This window comes from Sceloporus occidentalis, unplaced genomic scaffold (genome assembly GCF_023333645.1).
Source record: "Sceloporus occidentalis isolate IW3139 unplaced genomic scaffold, rSceOcc1.0.p SCAF_6, whole genome shotgun sequence".
NCBI lineage: Eukaryota > Metazoa > Chordata > Lepidosauria > Squamata > Phrynosomatidae > Sceloporus > Sceloporus occidentalis.
This window is the reverse complement of record NW_028316986.1, coordinates 56,611,670-56,629,014: the sequence shown is the minus strand read 5'-3', so window position 1 is coordinate 56,629,014 and position 17,345 is coordinate 56,611,670. Positions and strand designations below refer to the sequence as shown.

Sequence of the window (17,345 nt, the reverse complement as noted above, 5' to 3'; positions counted from 1 at the left end):
TCTATAGATTGACCACTGTGGGAATAGGGGGCTGGTCTTTAGGCTGATCCACCATATCTTTTCTTCTGTTCCTACAATTGCTTGTGTTCCCATTATTCCTTTTCTCTTTTTTCATATTGATAACAATTTGCTAAGAGAGCAGGAAATAAAATAGTCATACAGTGTCTTTTGAGCCAATGTAGTATAGTGGTTTGAGCACTGGACTATGACACTGGAGACCAGTGTTCAAATCTTGGCTTGGCATGGAAACCCACTGGGTGCCTTTGAGCAAGTCACATTCTCTCAGCCACAGAGGAGGGCAATGGAAAACCCCTTCTGAATAAATCTTGCCTCTTGTGATAGGTTTGCCTTAGGGTCACCCTAAGTTAGAAATAACTTGAAGGCAAACAGCAAGAACAGTGCCTTTTGATAGCCCCGAGATTGCCTATCTGGAAGCACCCTTGAGGTTTGGAGCACTTAAATAATTTCATCTGTAATAATATGCAAAGTTTTACTTACTTTTGCATTTATATAATGGCAAAGCTGAAAATAGGATTTAGACTTTACTTTTAGCATACATAAAATTCTTCATGAATTTTTAAAAAATAGTTTTTGCTGAGTGTCTGCAGAAATCTTTCAGATGGTAGGTTGGTCGAGACACTTGTTTAAATGAACTATAAAACTAGAGTGATATCACTTAAATAGTTTTTGCTGCTTATGTGGTAAGCAAACCTTAATAATTTAGCCTTAACTATTTTAAATATAAGTTGACAACATTTCATCAATGGACCCCCTAAATCCTGATATTCAGGTATTTTATTTAAAATAATGAAATTATTTTTAAAACTATAAATTAATAAAATATGACTTCATTAACTGCATTTAAAAGAAAGAGAATGGAGAATAAAACTCACAATTAAGATGAATTTTGTAAAAGATTATGGACATGTAAAATTAATTTAATGGCTGTTATAATTACATTTCTAACTATACATGTGTATTCTGGTGTAATCTGACAGTGTAATCTTTCTTTGCCATATCTATTCTTGTCTTTCCATTGTAATCTATAATATTAGCAGTCTTCTTTGCCATATCCATCTTTTTCTTAGTTCTGATACTTAGAGTTGCTTCTAAAATATACAGAGACAGAATGCTGTTTTCCCATCCGTTGTGCACTCCCATATGTGCACTCAGTCTTTTTTCTGCAGTTTGTCAAGGGCAACAGTGAAAGACTAACATAAATCATATGACCTAATGTGTTTTTTGAAGCTTAACTGTTTGCGTATTCAAATAGCCAGAAGCCTAGCAGTAGCTGACCAGGCTTTATTTGTTGAGTCTTGTCCAGTGAGGTGAAAAGCACTTGATTCCCCCTCCCCCCCCCCGCCCGCTTTTATTTTTAAGCTTCAATTTAGCATGCAGTGGGGGAATGAAATTATGTTTTTGTTCTTCTTTGTAGTTTATCAAGAGTCAGGCATGCATGTAAAATTGCTCTCTAACAGTCTTTGCCTTTTGGAGTGAGAGAAGGGGTTCACTGATAAGGTTGTATCAAAATCTTAGGCTATATAGAATTAGAATCTACACACGAATAGCTGCAAGATTTTTAAAACACAACCAATGAAGATTACTTTCATCTCATGTTAAAACAGGTTTGCAAAGAAGAAAAACAGCTGTTATCTTTCAGAAGTTGTAACCCATGAGAAAAAACTAATTTGAGAAGGTTGCAAAAAGTAATTGAAGAAACACTTGCATTATAAATAGATAACAGCAGTATTTTAAAAAGTATTTTGAAGTCTTTTTAGCATATAGCATAAACCAACAGATCTTTACATATGTTCTCAGTTTAAAAGTAAATATGCCGTTCACTTATCTGTTGAATGTTAATGTACATAGAATTTTGATTAGCACTGGTGGCACATTTTCATTTCCAGTTGATGTTGAAAGAGACAAAAAAAAATCCTATGAAGAGAAACACAGCAAAAAGACAATCTTCAAAACATTCCCTTTTACATACTGGTGGGAGCAGTCTATGAACTTCACTTCACTGAAAGACCCTCTCACCACTGGAGCACTGGTTAAGATACAAGTCATTTAGTCGCAAAATATCATCTGAAACCATTTCATGTGTATAGTCACTGTCTTCTTCCAATTTTGAACTTCTTCCTTCCCATCTACACTTCACTTGTAGCTTCAATTTTGTGTAAAATTTTCTTCTTCATTATAAACTTCGGGTTGTATTCAGTTTCCTTCCATGAAGGCTTGAGCTAGAAGAGTCTGTCATGAATGAGAGGGAAGATAAATATTGGTTGATCCCATTCATTTCTAGTCCTCTACCCTTCATCTGATCCAGAACAGGGGGGAATCTTCCAGAGTGGTGTCTGAGGTGCTCTTGGGTTGTGTAGTACAAAGGGGAAATATTCAGAAGTTTCCATTTTTTTCTGTTCTTTACATGGAAAGATTTTGCTAGATTAATGCATTTCTTTTAACTGGAAAGACAATAGTGGATACAACTCCTTAGAACTTCTGACCTTTTCAGAAATCTATACATTTGCTAGCTGCTTTTGCCAGATAAAAGCATTGGCAGGATAGCATGAAATACAGTATTTGGATAGACTTTCATAAATTCATAGAAAGTTTTCAAAAATCTATGTTACAATACAAAAGAAGAGAAATAATCAGAAATGCAAAAGAGAAGAAATGAAAGCAGAGAGAATAAATTATTACATTTATTATTTATCAAAATACTTTTATCCTGCCCTTCATCGTCAGATGTTAGGGCAGCATGCAATAAATGATTTTAAATGCTTTCAGATTTAAAAAATAATAGTTTGAACAAGATGAAAACATATTAAACAAAGGAACAGTTTAAACCACTTTTAAAATTACAGCAGTTTAAAACCATGCATAGGTATACTTTGAAATAAACTTGTCCCCAAAGGCTTTAATAAAATGCCATGTTTTGGCTTGGCACCAGAAAGAAACCAGTGTTAGTGTCAGTCAGACCTCTAGGGACCTCTACAATGAAATGAATAGCAATAAAAAAATTTGCCACTTTTATATATGTGTGCCTCCCAAGTAATTCATGTATTTCGTTATACCTCTAAAACAAGTGTAGCCACTTCAGAGAGCTCCCATGAGGTCAGAAGAATATAGTTGCTCTTTCGCACTACCACAGAAATTACATAGGGGAGGGGGGGAAGAATGATCCCCATGGATGTAAAACAAGCTGGGGGGGGGGGGGTAAAATGATGCAAAATATTCTATCTCTTTCCCATCCTCTAGAGAGCATAGTGGGTTGCTTGCGGGGGGGGGGGGACAACATTTGGGGTGTGGGTGTGTATATTGACATAGCTCCCTTTTCCTCTTAAATGCAATGTCCACTGACTCTAACATTCAATGTAGAGGGCAGCAGTAGGAGATAAATGGATACCACACATATGTCACCTATTTTAAACTAATTAAAATAATTAAATTAAGAATAAGGGCCTTGTTCTTATGAGCTTCTGTAGATGGGGTCTGGAAATACAAAATTTCAGCTACCACAGTCATTCAGGATTTTTGTCACATCAGTTATCCATGCATGGATTATATTAGGACTCATTTAATTCTTATGTACATATTCTTGACTTGCATAAAGCTGTGAAATATTTATGTGGTTCAGGCTTTTGACTAGATGTCAGTGGAAATGTTTCCACTAGTGAAATGCCCAGCAAAATTAGAAGTAGTGATCTTCCTCCTCCTTTCCCTTGCCACTTCCAAAATCAGTTCCAAAAGGCTATAAAAACCTGTGGAGTTGATTTTGGACAGCACAGAGTACTGCAGGAGATTGGGGGCAGGGGGCAGTAATAGAAACTGGCCACCAGAGTGACTTTGGATTCAGTATTTTCTGTTGATATACTTGATGCATTTTTAAATGCCGTGATCTGCGCCAATGAAATCTACCTTCAGCTGGTGATACTTTAGTTCAAGCTTAGAATTTAAAGTTATTTTAGGGTTGTGACTTCCACATGTTTATACATTATGCAAAATTTTAAAAGTTGATCTCTGAAGTGAGTACAGAAAGGTAAGTCCTGGAAGGTCAGTATAGGGTAAAGGATACTTCTGGATGCAGAGTAAAATTAAGAGTCTGTTGGGAAAATACACACACACACACAATAGAGCCTTACCTTAAGAGCAGTAGGATTTCTTTTAAAAAGGTACAGCAAGCATGAAAAGATCTCAGATTCATAGCTCAAAGCAGTTGGTTATTGTAGGCTAGGAAATAAAATGTAACTGTGTTGTAAATATTGTCAAGTTTTTCCCCCTCAACAAGCATTTCCGCTAATGATTTTTGTGTAAGATCATTTTTCTTGTGTAATATTAAAATTTTTACTCTGTTATTCCTTTTTTCCCACTAGAACCAACATACATCACAATAGGTCCACCCACATGTTATCCTCTAGTGAACTGCACATTAACTGAGATGGATTGTATTTACGATTTCAGAGTAGACCAAAATGGTTGTCGCATCTGCCAGTGCAAAACTAGTAAGTATACATATGATATTGAATTATCAGTTTTGAAGAACATCTGGTGACCAAATCAATTTCAAAATATCATGTTATTTTTCAGTATTGAATAATCTGATACACAAAATTGTTGACAATCAGTTATCAAGTTTCATTGGGCAATACATTTCTGTCAGTAGCTGTCCAATACAAACATATTTCCAAGTACAGTCTATTTGAAAGACCTTATCTTCCTCGATGAGCCTGCCTGAGTTCTGTTGGGGCTTTTGTGTGCCACCTTGAATCCAAGCCTGGGAGAAAGGCAAGATATAAATAGTGTGATATACATAATGGATGTACAGTGTATTTGTTTGTACTTGGAGTTTTTAGAGTATTACAGATAGGTTTTCATACCAGCACAACTTTGGCGGGGTACAGACCACCCGCGCCTTGTTTTGCTGCACGAGAAAGCTGCAGCAGACAAACCGTGCGGCTTCATCAGAAAGGTACAATTAGACTGACATAGGAAGTCAATACAAATATATTTTTGGAAATAATTAACAGAAGCATTTCCCTGTCTGTTAAAACTGCTCATATAAAAAGAATCATGCACATTGATGCCACTATATAAATAAATGTGCCAGTCAGGTATAGTGGTTTGAGCATTACACTGTCACCCTGGATCTAGGTTCAGATTCCTGCTCAGCATCTGGGTGACCTTGGACAAGAGGAGGACAAAGTCAAAAAAGATCTTCTTGCCAATAAAGCCCCATAGTAAGTTCACATTAGTGTCACCATGAGCCAGAAATGACTTGAAGGCACACAACAACAACAACAATTTTTTCCTAATTTTCCCTATATTATTGATCTATGTCTTAATATACGTTTCTGATTCCCTGTGAAAAAGTTATTGTTTCAATAAATTCTTCATTGCATTATTCTCACATTATAATTCTTAATATCTGCTTTATGACTTTTATGGAATCTGAGGAAATATTAGTGGCAAAATAATTATCTTCTTATATAAAATTGTCCACACTTTGGACTGATTACTGCATAGCCATTTCAGAACTGAAAGTCTCTGGTACCTAATCGTAAATGTATTATGTAGTACTGCTACATACCGCTTTAAGCACCATCTGGAATTTAGCTTAATGTGTGTAACTGTAGGCAGGTTCCTTAGCTCGAATATAAAGAAGCTTTTTAGATACTGATTATTTATTTATTTATTTTTCCAGAATTTATATCCCACCTTTCTCTCATAATGGTATTGTTAAACCTAAAACATGTACCTAGAGCTTCCGCTGACATCCTCTCTGTGACCGATTTCAGTTGTGTAGAGGCATAATGATTTTTTTAAATTACAGTTTTCCTAGTGAGTGGACAGTATAGAAAATATTGCATAAATAGGCCCTTTCTAATTAGCTGTTGTCTCTGGATTTTAGTCTTTATATTAATATATTGCTTCCAAAGGGGGCAAATGAATTTGTACAATGTTTCTGTTAAGTCATTTCCAGTATTTTCCTGAATTCACTTTCATAATATTTGATGTGATTGGGTCTCAAAACACACAATATAGAGGTACTCTCATTCAGGGCTTTGGCCTACCAGCCATGTCTTCCTCCACGGTGACCATTCATTCCTCCTCCACGGTTTAACTTTCCCCCTTTTAAACAGTTTTGGGTTTCTGTGTCCAGTGAACATTTTTGTACAGGTGAAGCTTAGAGTTTTACCAGTTGAGCGGGGAGGGCCAATAAATTTTGGAATGTCATCAGATCTATTTGTACTATGGTTTTGCACATGGGTGACAACATTAACAGATGAAGAATGAGTTTGCTGTTAGAATATTGGATTTATGTTGTCTGTTTAGTTACATAGCTGTTGTTTTTAAGTGTTGCATTTCACCCAAAAAGTTGTTTTATAAATTGCAAATTGTTTTTTTTTTAATAGTGGACCCTTGGTATCTACTGGGGTTTGGTTGCAGAACCTGCAGTGGATACCAAAATCTGTGGATGCTCATGCCCCATTATATACAGTGATATAGTAAAATGGTGTCCCTTTTATAAAATTGAAAAGTTTACTTTCTGGCTTTTTATTTATCATAGCATCATAGAGCTGGAAGAGACCACAAGAGCCATCCAGTCCAACCCCCTGCCATGCAGGAACTCTCAGTCAAAGCATGCCTGACAGATGGCCATCCAGCCTCTGCTTAAAGACCTCCAAGGAAGGAGACTCCACTACACTCCGAGGGAGTGTATAGTATTGTTGAACAGCCCTTACTGTCAGGAAGTTCCTCCTATGGAATCTCTTTTCCGGGAGCTTGCATCCATTGCTCCGGGTGCTAGTCTCTGCTGCAGCAGAAAACAAGCTTGCTCCCTCCTCAAAATGACATCCCTTCAAATATTTTAACAGGGCTATCATATCACCTCTTAACTTTCTCTTCTCCAGACTAAACATCCCCAGCTCCCTGAGTCTTTCCTTATAGGGCATGGTTTCCAGACCCTTCACCATTTTAGTCACCCTCCTTTGGACACTCTCTAGTTTCTCAATGTCCTATTTGAATTGTGGTGCCCAGAACTGGACACAGTATTCCAGGTGGGGCCTGACCAGAGCAGAATAGAGTGGCACTATTACTTCCCTTGATCTTGACACTATATTTTTATTGATGCAGCCTAAAATTGCATTGGCCTTTTTAGCTGCCGCATCACACTGTTGACTCATGTTCAACTTGTAGTCTACTTGGACTCCTAGATCCCTTTCACATGTAGTCTCGTTCAGCCAGGTGTCCCCCATCTTATATCTTTGCATTTCATTTTTCCACTCTAAGTGCAGTTTCTCCCTGTTGAAGTTCATTTTGTTAGCTGTGGCCCAGGTTTCTAGTCTTTTCAGGTCATTTTGAATTTTAATCCTGTCCTCTGGGGTGTTAGCTACTCCTCCTAGTTTGGTGTCATCTGCAAAGTTGATAAGTATGCTCCCAACTCTGTCATCCAAGTCATTGATAAAGATGTTGAATAGCACTGGGCCCAGGACAGAGCCCTGTGGGACCCCACTGGTCACTTACCTCCAGGATGAAAAGGAGCCATTGTTGAACACCCTTTGCGTTCGGCCAGCCAACCAATTACAAATCCATGTAGCCGTTACTTTGTCTAGCCCACATTTCACTAGCTTGTTTGCAAGAATGTCATGGGGAACCTTGTCTTGCCTTACTGAAATCAAGATATACTTATATCCATAGCATTCTTTTCATCTAACAAGCTGGTAATTTTATCAAAGAAAAAGATAAGATTTTTCTGGCATGACTGTTTTCTCTGAAACCCATGTTGACTTTTTGTGATTATGGCATTGCCTTCTAGATGTTCTCAGACTCTCTGTTTAATGATCTGCTCTAGAATCTTTCCTGGTATTGATGTCAGACTAACTGGATGATAATTGTTGGGATCCTCTTTTGCCCCCTCTTTGAAGATGGGGATAGTGTTTGCCCTCCTCCAGTCTACTGGCACTTTTCCTGTATTTTCAAGCTGTGGATGCAGAATCTGGGCATATGGAGGGCCAACTTTATCAGATTGGAGTAATGAACATATGACCATTTAGATTCTTTTGGGCTCAATCTGTTATCTGTCCTAGCCAACATCGTCAGTGGTGAAGGATATTGGAAATTATAATGCCAAACATCCAGAGTGCCCAGCCCTCTTTTAAATTACTCAATTTCTGCTGTAAATACACATTAATCCTAACACAAAGCTACTCATAATTAACAGGAAGTTGATGTAATGAACCAAGTTATCTATAGGTTCTGACTTCCTATGAAATAATGTGGATTTGCCATATGCACTATTGCATATAGTGCCAAATTGCACTATTGTATTGTCTTGAGCTTTTATTTTGTATGTGAAAACACATAATGGAGAGAAATTGGGTATGGGCAAGAACTACTATATAGCCAAGGAGTCTGCATGTGCATAAATATTTATTTCTGAGATCAATATTACTAGTTATCGCTCAGCTCCATGTGTTCTTTACAGGAGAGGAATTATGTAATGACTTCATGTCAGATTGTTCTTTGGACTGTGCCTTCGGTTTTCAGACTGATATCCACAATTGTAAGATCTGCCAGTGCCGCCCAAGGCCTAAGAAGTGCAAACCAATAGCATGTGACAAGTACTGTCCATTTGGATATCTGTACGTATACTTATGTTATTTTATATATATGGGTAGAAGATAGGAAGTATGTAAAGAGACAAAATACATGTTTTAGGGTAACAAATGTATTGTTGAATGATGAACCTATACAGCTGCAATGGAAGTTGCTTTTGATTATGCAGCCCAAAAATTACAATCCTCCCCTCTGCCTCTTCCACCTCTTTGGTCAACCAGAACCAGTGTGTGGATTTTTGAATAGTAGTTTGAATATTGCTGCTGAACCCAGATCAAAGATTCTGTGTATGATTTCAGCCCCTGCCCCAAAAGTAATGCTTTGATAGTAACTTTAACAGGTAATATGTTATTTCTAAACTCTAGAGAAGAGTGAAGACAAAGTTTTCCTGGGTAAGGAAGAACTCCCTGTCACAGTAAATCTGGGAAGAAAAAAAACCACATTATTCTGAAGGATGAGAGATCTTTAGATTCAAAGAAAAGACATACAGTACTTGTATGTACAGTCGAGCACTGTAGTGTCACCCCACCTAGTGGTTAAGAAAATGGCTGCACATGAATGTTTGAATAATGGCTAGTGCAATATGTCTGAAATTGGTTTCTTGGTTCTCATTTTGCACTACTTGGGGGAAAATAAACCTAGAGGCTGGAGCTACAATATTTCTGAGATTGTAAGATTCTCTACTGGTACTGTATTATTTCTGTATAGTACATAGTAGTTTCTTAAGTGTGCAGGACACATATGAAATGTTTATTCTGGGACAATATCTTCCTTTTTAATCTGAATGCTGGCAATATTGTACATTTGAAGCACCTAACCACTTTTACTCAGAAATAGCATCCAAAGATGTCCCTATGATACTCTTTAGAAAGTAAACTCAGGATCACAACCTTGGACCAAAACGTGAGAGAAAAAGTGCATGATTTTAATGTGAAGGCGAAGGCTTTCACAATCGGCATCCATAGTTCTTTCTGGGTTTTTTGGGCTATGTGACTGTGTTCTGGAAGAGTTTATTCTTGACGTTTTGCCAGCATCGGTGGCTGGCATCTTCAGAAAATGCTGGTTTGGAAGTAAGTGGGAGATAGATAGACAGAAAGGCAGATAGACTGTGGTTGAGAGGAAATGAATTAAATGTTAATCTGTTTGTTAGTCTACTGTTGAATGGCAAGGCCTCAGGGTGTTTATTTAATTAATCCATGATTTTAATTCTGTAGTTTGGGCCTTTAAAAAAAACAAGCAGGGCAGGTGGGCTGTGGACAAAGATATTAAGAAAAGTTGATCATCTTATTCCAAGATAACACTTTCTCAGTGAAAATACATAGATATTACAAAGATTGTTGTGTGTTGATTCATGCCAGACAAAGAATGATATTGATTAGAAATTATGCTTAAACTTAAGTGGGGGGAATCAAACTTTCCACAAATTATTTTACAGGAAGAACAAGCACGGATGTGAAATCTGTCGTTGTAATAAATGCCCAGAACTTTCATGTGGTAAGACCTGTCCAATGGGATTCCAGAAAGATAACCAAGGATGTCTTATCTGCAAATGTTCCGGTAGGGAGATGTCAGTCTCGTTCCTGTTTTATGTTTCAGAAGACTATATTTTCTTGTCACATGGAAAATGATATTTATTTTGTATGTATTTGTTCAAGAACGAAAGTACATTTGTATATATTTTATGTGTATGCATTATTAGTTGTTCTCTCATATATATATTTGTGAGGTTTGCATTAAATAAAGGGAGCCCTGGTGGCGCATTGGTTAAATGCCTGTACTGCAGCCATTCACTCGAAACCACAAGGTTGCGAGTTCAAGATCAGCAAAAGGGCCCAAGCTCGACTCAGGCTTGCATCCTTCCGAGGTCGCTAAAATGAGTACCCAGACTGTTGGGGGCAAATTAGCTTACTTGCTAATTAGCTTACTTGCTGTTCACCGCTATGATCTTTGGAATAGCGGTATATAAATAAAACAAATTATTATTATTATTAAATAAATGCATGGTTTTATGAAATGTATCATGGGCCTTGGAAGTGTATGGCTTTCCAAGGCAAGATGTGTTCCATTCCATTGTCATTCTCAGGATGGGCAAGATGGCTATCCCATCTAGTCCTAGTCCAGAAAAATAACTGTATGTCATCTTATTCTTTAAAGAGTTTATCTAAATGTAATTTGCAAGCAGTAGTATATTACAGATGTGCTGAGAAACATTAATTTATATATGGATGTATTTTAATTTAAAATGTCATTTGAAAAATGGTTCAAAATTTATAATGACTAGCTTCTTTACTTCTGTACTTTTATCAATGGAAAATCCCTTCTCTGCTTCCCACATGGTTTTTCAGGGGAAGAGTGAGATTTGAAGAGAATTGTAAATACTCTCGTCCTTCCATATAGACGGCTTTGACTTTTGTGGATTTGATTATTCACAGATTAATATGTTCTCTCTAGGAATATCTAGGTCCTCCAGCACAACTCTTTGGTCAACTTTAACCAAAAGTCACACTGACTATCCTAGAGATTCTTAAAAGAGACCACTCCACTAAGCATTTGTAGCTGTGGTCAATGTCTGGCAGGTGTTGACCGCAGAGTTGCACTGGAGGACCTAGGGATTCCTAGAGAGGTTTTCTTTCAGGTAAAAACATAGTGTTTTTGTTTGTAATTTTTCCACATTCACCGGGATCCTATGCCCTTAACCGCAGCAAATGTGAAGGGACGAGTGTATGTGCAATGCATAAATTATTATCTAACATAAACTTATTTTAATAGTTTTAACAACATAAAGTCAGTTATTTATAAAGTAGCATGTACAATTAAATTATTTGATATATTTATATTTACAAAATAATCCTCAATCCCAAAATTTACCCCTTATCTACTTAATAAGTTTATGAATCCCCTCAGTTTGTACAAAAAATACTGCAAATGTTTTCAATACTGAAAGGGAGAGTTGCAAGCTGCTGCACTCAGTGCTGCCCAAGGACACTATATTGCCTGAGCTTTTGTTGTCTGCTTAAAGTACTCACTAGACTGCTTCCCTGACAGTGACAACACCCTGTAGCTGCAGTGTTTTATCTTAAAAATGTGTGTCATGTCTGCAGCAGGAATGGAATTGGACTACAGTCCAGACGTTACTGATCTATAATTCCCAGTAGCTCTAGCCAATATCGCCAGTGGTGAGGGATGATGGTGCATTCCAGTGAATACGTGGTCTACAGAATCTACCCATGATGTATATAAAGTGCCTATCAGTATGGCTGTATTGTTTAGCTATTAAAATGAATGCCTTGTGATTAATGTGGTACTAAGGCACTGAATCTTTTTTTAATCGTATACAGAGTTACCAGCTTCTATAATGCCACCAGCTAAGGCAGGTTCTTGCTTGTCTGTGGATGGGCACCGTCATGAAAATGAGGAAAGTTGGCATGATGGTTGTCGTGAGTGTTACTGTCATAATGGACGGGAGATGTGTGCTTTGATCACCTGCTCTGTACCAAACTGTGGTAATCCCACCATACATCCAGGACAGTGTTGTCCATCATGTCCAGGTACTGTTCTGTATTGTGTTGTTAAGAACATATTGATTTTCATCTATGTGTCTCACTTCCTTTCTTTCAAAACTTACCGTATATACTTGACTACAAGTCAAGAAATTTATGCCCAAAAATTGACCTCAAAATCTGGGGTCAAATTATATACAAGTCAATAAAGTCACCATGGGTTGAGATCAAGTGGAGGACAGTTAACAACACCAACAAACAGTAATATTGCTCATAAAGCTCCTTTAAAAAGCAGCCCCGATGCCCCACTCTCCATGCCTTGGCAGTAATTGCTGAAAGAGCTGCAAAGCACAAGTGTGAGTTTGCATGTAGTAATTCCCTTCTCAATCCTATCTCCAAATATTTCCTCCTCTTCTTTGCTTTTCCCCATTTCCCTTCCACTTTCAAGCCGATCTCCAAACCTTTCCTCCTCTTTCCATTTCCCCATTTCCCCTCCACTTTCAAGCCAATCTCCAAAACTTTGCTTCTCATCCTCTTTGCATTTCCTCTGAAAACCAAGCTTCTCTTTTTCCCCCTCCACTTTCACTTTGAAGCTGATCATAAAACCTGTCTCCTAAATTCTACCCTCGACTTATCAAAATCCATGATTTTGGCTCTAAAACCTTCCCTTGATTTGTACATGAGGTCAACTTGTACACGGTTATATATGGTAATACTAATTGAACATGTAAAGCTTGGGAAGTTACTTTAAAAAGAAATTGTGTGTGTAACTCTTTACTGAGTGTCCACAACTCCATCCCTGGTAGCTCATTACTATTAACACTACAGGAAAGCACCTAGCATGTTACTGTACTTGTTACTTTTTTGGAAAAATAATTCACATTAAAAAATAAGAAAAAGGGTGGTCTACTCAGAATGTCTCAATAAGGAATTTATTAACAGCGAGAGAGAGAGAACAAGGAAATATTCATAATTACATTGAACACACAGCGGGCCATCCACATTTGCTGGAGTTAGGGATGCAGAAAAACCACAGATAAACACTGTTGTTTTTTTGTTTCTTCCTGAGAGAATGCCTCTTTAGGAACCCCTAGTCCTTCAGTATGACTTCTGGCAGATGTTGACCATAGAGTCACCCTGGAGTCCTAGAGATTCCTAGAGAGTATAATCAAAGCCGCAAAGGTCAAAGCCATAAATGTGTAGGAACTTGTATTATATTACTGGCAGTTACTTCGGGGGGGGGGGGTCATCATTATCTCTAAAAGTAGCATTGTAGTAGACAATGCACAGGTAATATTGTATACTCATTAACACTCAAATTAGTGTGTAACTATTTGCCATACCTTACTTCCAAGCTGTCTATAAACAGACAGTCCAGTCAATGCCTGAGCTATTTTCTTGGCAATCCAAAGTGTAAGAGTCTTCCATATAATTCCATATATAGCTGTTTAAATTAAAGGTAAGAATTGAATTGCAACTCCCAGCATGCCTTTTAATGATTTGGCAGGTAGAGCTGCTGAGAGCTGCAGCCCAAAAAAATCTGAAGAACCCCATTATTTGCATCCCTGGTTTAAATGAACAGCTAGCATTAATATTATTTATCCTGAACCTAACAGTTTTCACCTGTTTTGCAAAATTGACATGTTGGCTCATACGTTTTCGAGAACATTATTAGCTATTTAATCCCATTAAGGAGAAAAGTGGAATATTACATAAATGAAAGCAGTACCATGTTGCTTGCACAAAAAGGAGATGTGTTTAGGCCAGTTTTGATTTGTTTCCTTTTCTTAAGGAGAATAAAATCATCCATGTTTTGGATATTGTCTACAGTATAAAGCTTTCCATATTCTTGTCCTGTTGCTGCTAATCTATTCATTTTTAAAATGCAATTTATTGCCATTATAAATATTTTTTCTTTCCATATATACTTCATATTTCATACTCCATGTAGATAGTTCTGTCTGATGTGGCAAAACAATCATCCTTCCAAACTACTCTGTTTCAAGTGTCTCCATTGCATCTCAGCAGAAATCCCAGATGTACATTAAAATTATGTTGTAATGTTTTGAAGTACAGGTAAACCTCAGTTAATGAAGTAGAAATGTTCATGAGCATTACTTCTTTAACAAAGAATTTGGTGCCAGAAGCAGAAATAATATGAAAAGCGTTGGTTCCTACACCAAAAAAAAAAAAAAGAAGAAGAAGAAGAAGAAGAAGAAAGAAGAAGATTAGTTCAACATATTTTAGTAGACCTTTATCCCAAACTAACCATATGCACATCAAATAACCTGGTCAGATATGTCTTGCATAAGTAAACAAAAACATTTTGATCCTTCTGAAATGCATACAGGAATGATTTTGTTTCTTCCACCAGCCTCTACTTTTCTTATTATTTCTATTTTGGCAACAAAACTTGTAAGATTTGTGGTGTTTTAATGTGCTGAGAGTAGCTGGTGAAGTATGCTTATCTGCTTTCCCCTTTTCTCTTCATTTTGCTGTTCACACATACTGAGTAAGGCATTCTAGAGACAGCTTGCTCTTGCCTGTTGTAGACAGACATATTCAAAATATAACACCTTTCCCAAGTCAAACTTTAAATGAATAAACTCCAATGTTCCCTTTTTAAGAAACAAAATAGTTATACTAGATTTAGACAAGTACAGAAGGCTAGAGGGCCACATTTGTTGGGAAAATATGCAGAGATAAACGCAGATTAATCTTGGAAGCTTGTGAGTAGATAGACAAACTGGCAAACGAGCTTTGCCAGGAAAAACAGCTGCTAGATTAAAGCACTGTAGGCTGGCTTTTCTCCCAAGAGGCACTGTTTATCCTTGTTGCAAACATACACGTGAGAACAAAGCTACACAGACAAACTACTACTACTACAAACCCACACTGTACAAAGGTGATTTGAGCTTATATACACTTTTGCCATGTGGCAATCTAGCTCAACCCCTTCCTGTACAATTTCCTGTGTTACCTGGTTTACTGTCCTCCATTCCAGATGACACAGCGTATTTACATAAGTGCTATGTGCTGTCTGGCACACTCTGTGGCCTTGGACCTGCTGTCTGGATCCACAGCTGCAACCAATTCCTGGTTAAGAGCAGTGAGTGTCCATTAGCTTCTCTGCCACATCTGAACATCCATACCTCAACAACATTGGTCCCTCGTGCTAACTTGGAAAGCTGCACCTTTCCCACTGCACCCACAACTACAAAAAAATTAAAGTTTTTTCCCCAAAAAAATGTCATTTAGGTGATATTTTCTTCATGTTTTGGGGGCTTCCTGGGCCATTTTTTGGCCCAGAAGAAGCATTTTTTAACATCAAGAAGTCAGTGAAGGTCATTTCTTGTTCACTTTCTGTTTCAAAAAAGGCTTCTCTGGGGCCTACAGCAGTCCAGGAGGTCACCAAAACCTGGTGGAGGGGCCTCCAAACATGGTAGAAATGCTTTCCCCTACTTCCTGGAGGTCATTTGTGGGCATTTGAAGCAAAACAGTTGACCCTTGTAGCTGCATGTGTCCTGCAGCCTGTACTTTGCCCACACCTAACCTAGTCAGAGGACAAGAAAGAAAAGGAAGGGGCTGGGAGGCATTGTTAACTGAGGTATTTCTGTACATTGAGTGTGTCTAGTTTTGTCTACCTTGTTTTGAGTTGTTAGCATTAAGAATCCACCTGCTTCCCCCTTATTACAGCATGATCAGTGGTCAAGGTTGCAATGTGATGGGATGTTTCAGTTCAAAAAATAATGTTTCTATGCTTTGAGTTTTATAAAGGAAGAAAGTAAAAGGAAGCAGCTTGGTAAATTAGGAGAAAATGTACATTGCTTAAGAAACATGACCGTTATACTTATATGTGATCTATTTTACAACAGTCAGATATACGTAAGAAATCTGCTGTATGCCTTTAGCTTGTCAGTCTTATACTGCCTTGGACTAGTGTCCAAGGCAATGGAAAGTATGATGAGAGAGAGGCTGGATCTTGAACAGACATACTGGCAGCATTTTTCTCATGGTTAGGAGATCAATAGTCTAAACAAAAAGAGGAAGCAACCGAGGCCATACAGTTGCATTGCTATTATTCCTAACAGCTACACCCCATGTTTAAATGAAACCTGAAACCTTATAGCAGCTCTCCTGACTTTTTCCTGAAGCCTTCATTCAGATCTGCCCTCATTTGAGTTGTTAGAAGCAGCACTTGGATAACAAGGTTTACAAATTAATTCATTTACATTATTCATCGGAAATGGTGGAATTAATTCATTGATGTTAAAACTGGGAACTTGCCTTATTGGTTGTAGTAATTGTTGATTTTAATTCATTGGTGAAATATTAACTTTTTAAAGAAGCTATGGGATTTCCAAAAAGTGACATGTCACCATTGTTTGTTATTAGGAGATTCTGGTTTTGATTCCAAAGTAAAAAACTACATAATAAGTTTTCTATTTCCCTTTAATAAGTGTGATCTAGCATTGATATATTAAGAAACTGAATTGTTTCTTTACTTAGTTTAGTAAGCACACATTTTAAGACATCATTTTGCAAAGATATCCCATAACGATGTGTTTCCTTCTTATGTAACACAATATTTTTAACGTAGAAAAATACAATTTACAATAGCTCTGCAGGATATGTATACCTAAAATATACTAGCAGATTTCCAGGCCTTCTCATCTGCTTTAGGCTCTTGAAAGTACAGCAATTGCCAGTTGTGTTACTAGCAATCATCTCATCAAGTGAGGTATCATTTTTTAATTGTCCAGGAAACTAATTTTATGTGACAGGAAAGGATAATAAAATGTTAGTTATTTAATTTGTTACTATTGTATATATTACAGTAGACCCTTGGTATCCACTGGGGTTTGGTTCCAGGACCCCCATGAATAACAAACTCCAGGGATAGTCAAGTCCCATTAAATACAGTTGCATAGTAAAATGGTGTCCCTTATATAGAATGGCAAAAGCAAGGTTTGCTTTTGGAATGTATTTTTTTTTTAAATATTTCCAGTTCATGAACGTTTGAATCAATGGATAAAAAGATCCATGGATGCTGAGGGCCATAATACCATATTATATAGTGGACCCTTGGTATACACTGGGGTTTGGTTGCACCCCACAGTGGATATCAAAATACCATTAAATGCAATTGGCGTCCCATATATAAAATGCAAAACTGGAATTTATATATTTTGTAATATTTTCAAGCTGTGAATGCTTGAATCCATGGAT

General features: G+C 37.3%; 1 protein-coding gene across 4 annotated transcripts in view; it reads left to right on the top strand.

The window, feature by feature from the left end:
• The window catches only part of CRIM1 (cysteine rich transmembrane BMP regulator 1), a 178,338-nt gene that overhangs the window by 143,053 nt on the left and 17,940 nt on the right, over positions 1-17,345 (top strand). For all 4 annotated transcript variants that reach the window (XM_089529751.1, XM_089529750.1, XM_089529752.1 and 1 more), the window contains 4 exons: positions 4,374-4,502; positions 8,486-8,642; positions 10,052-10,173; positions 11,955-12,164. In XM_089529751.1, the coding sequence (XP_089385877.1) occupies positions 4,374-4,502; positions 8,486-8,642; positions 10,052-10,173; positions 11,955-12,164 (618 nt within the window). The remainder of the gene's footprint in view (positions 1-4,373; positions 4,503-8,485; positions 8,643-10,051; positions 10,174-11,954; positions 12,165-17,345) is intronic.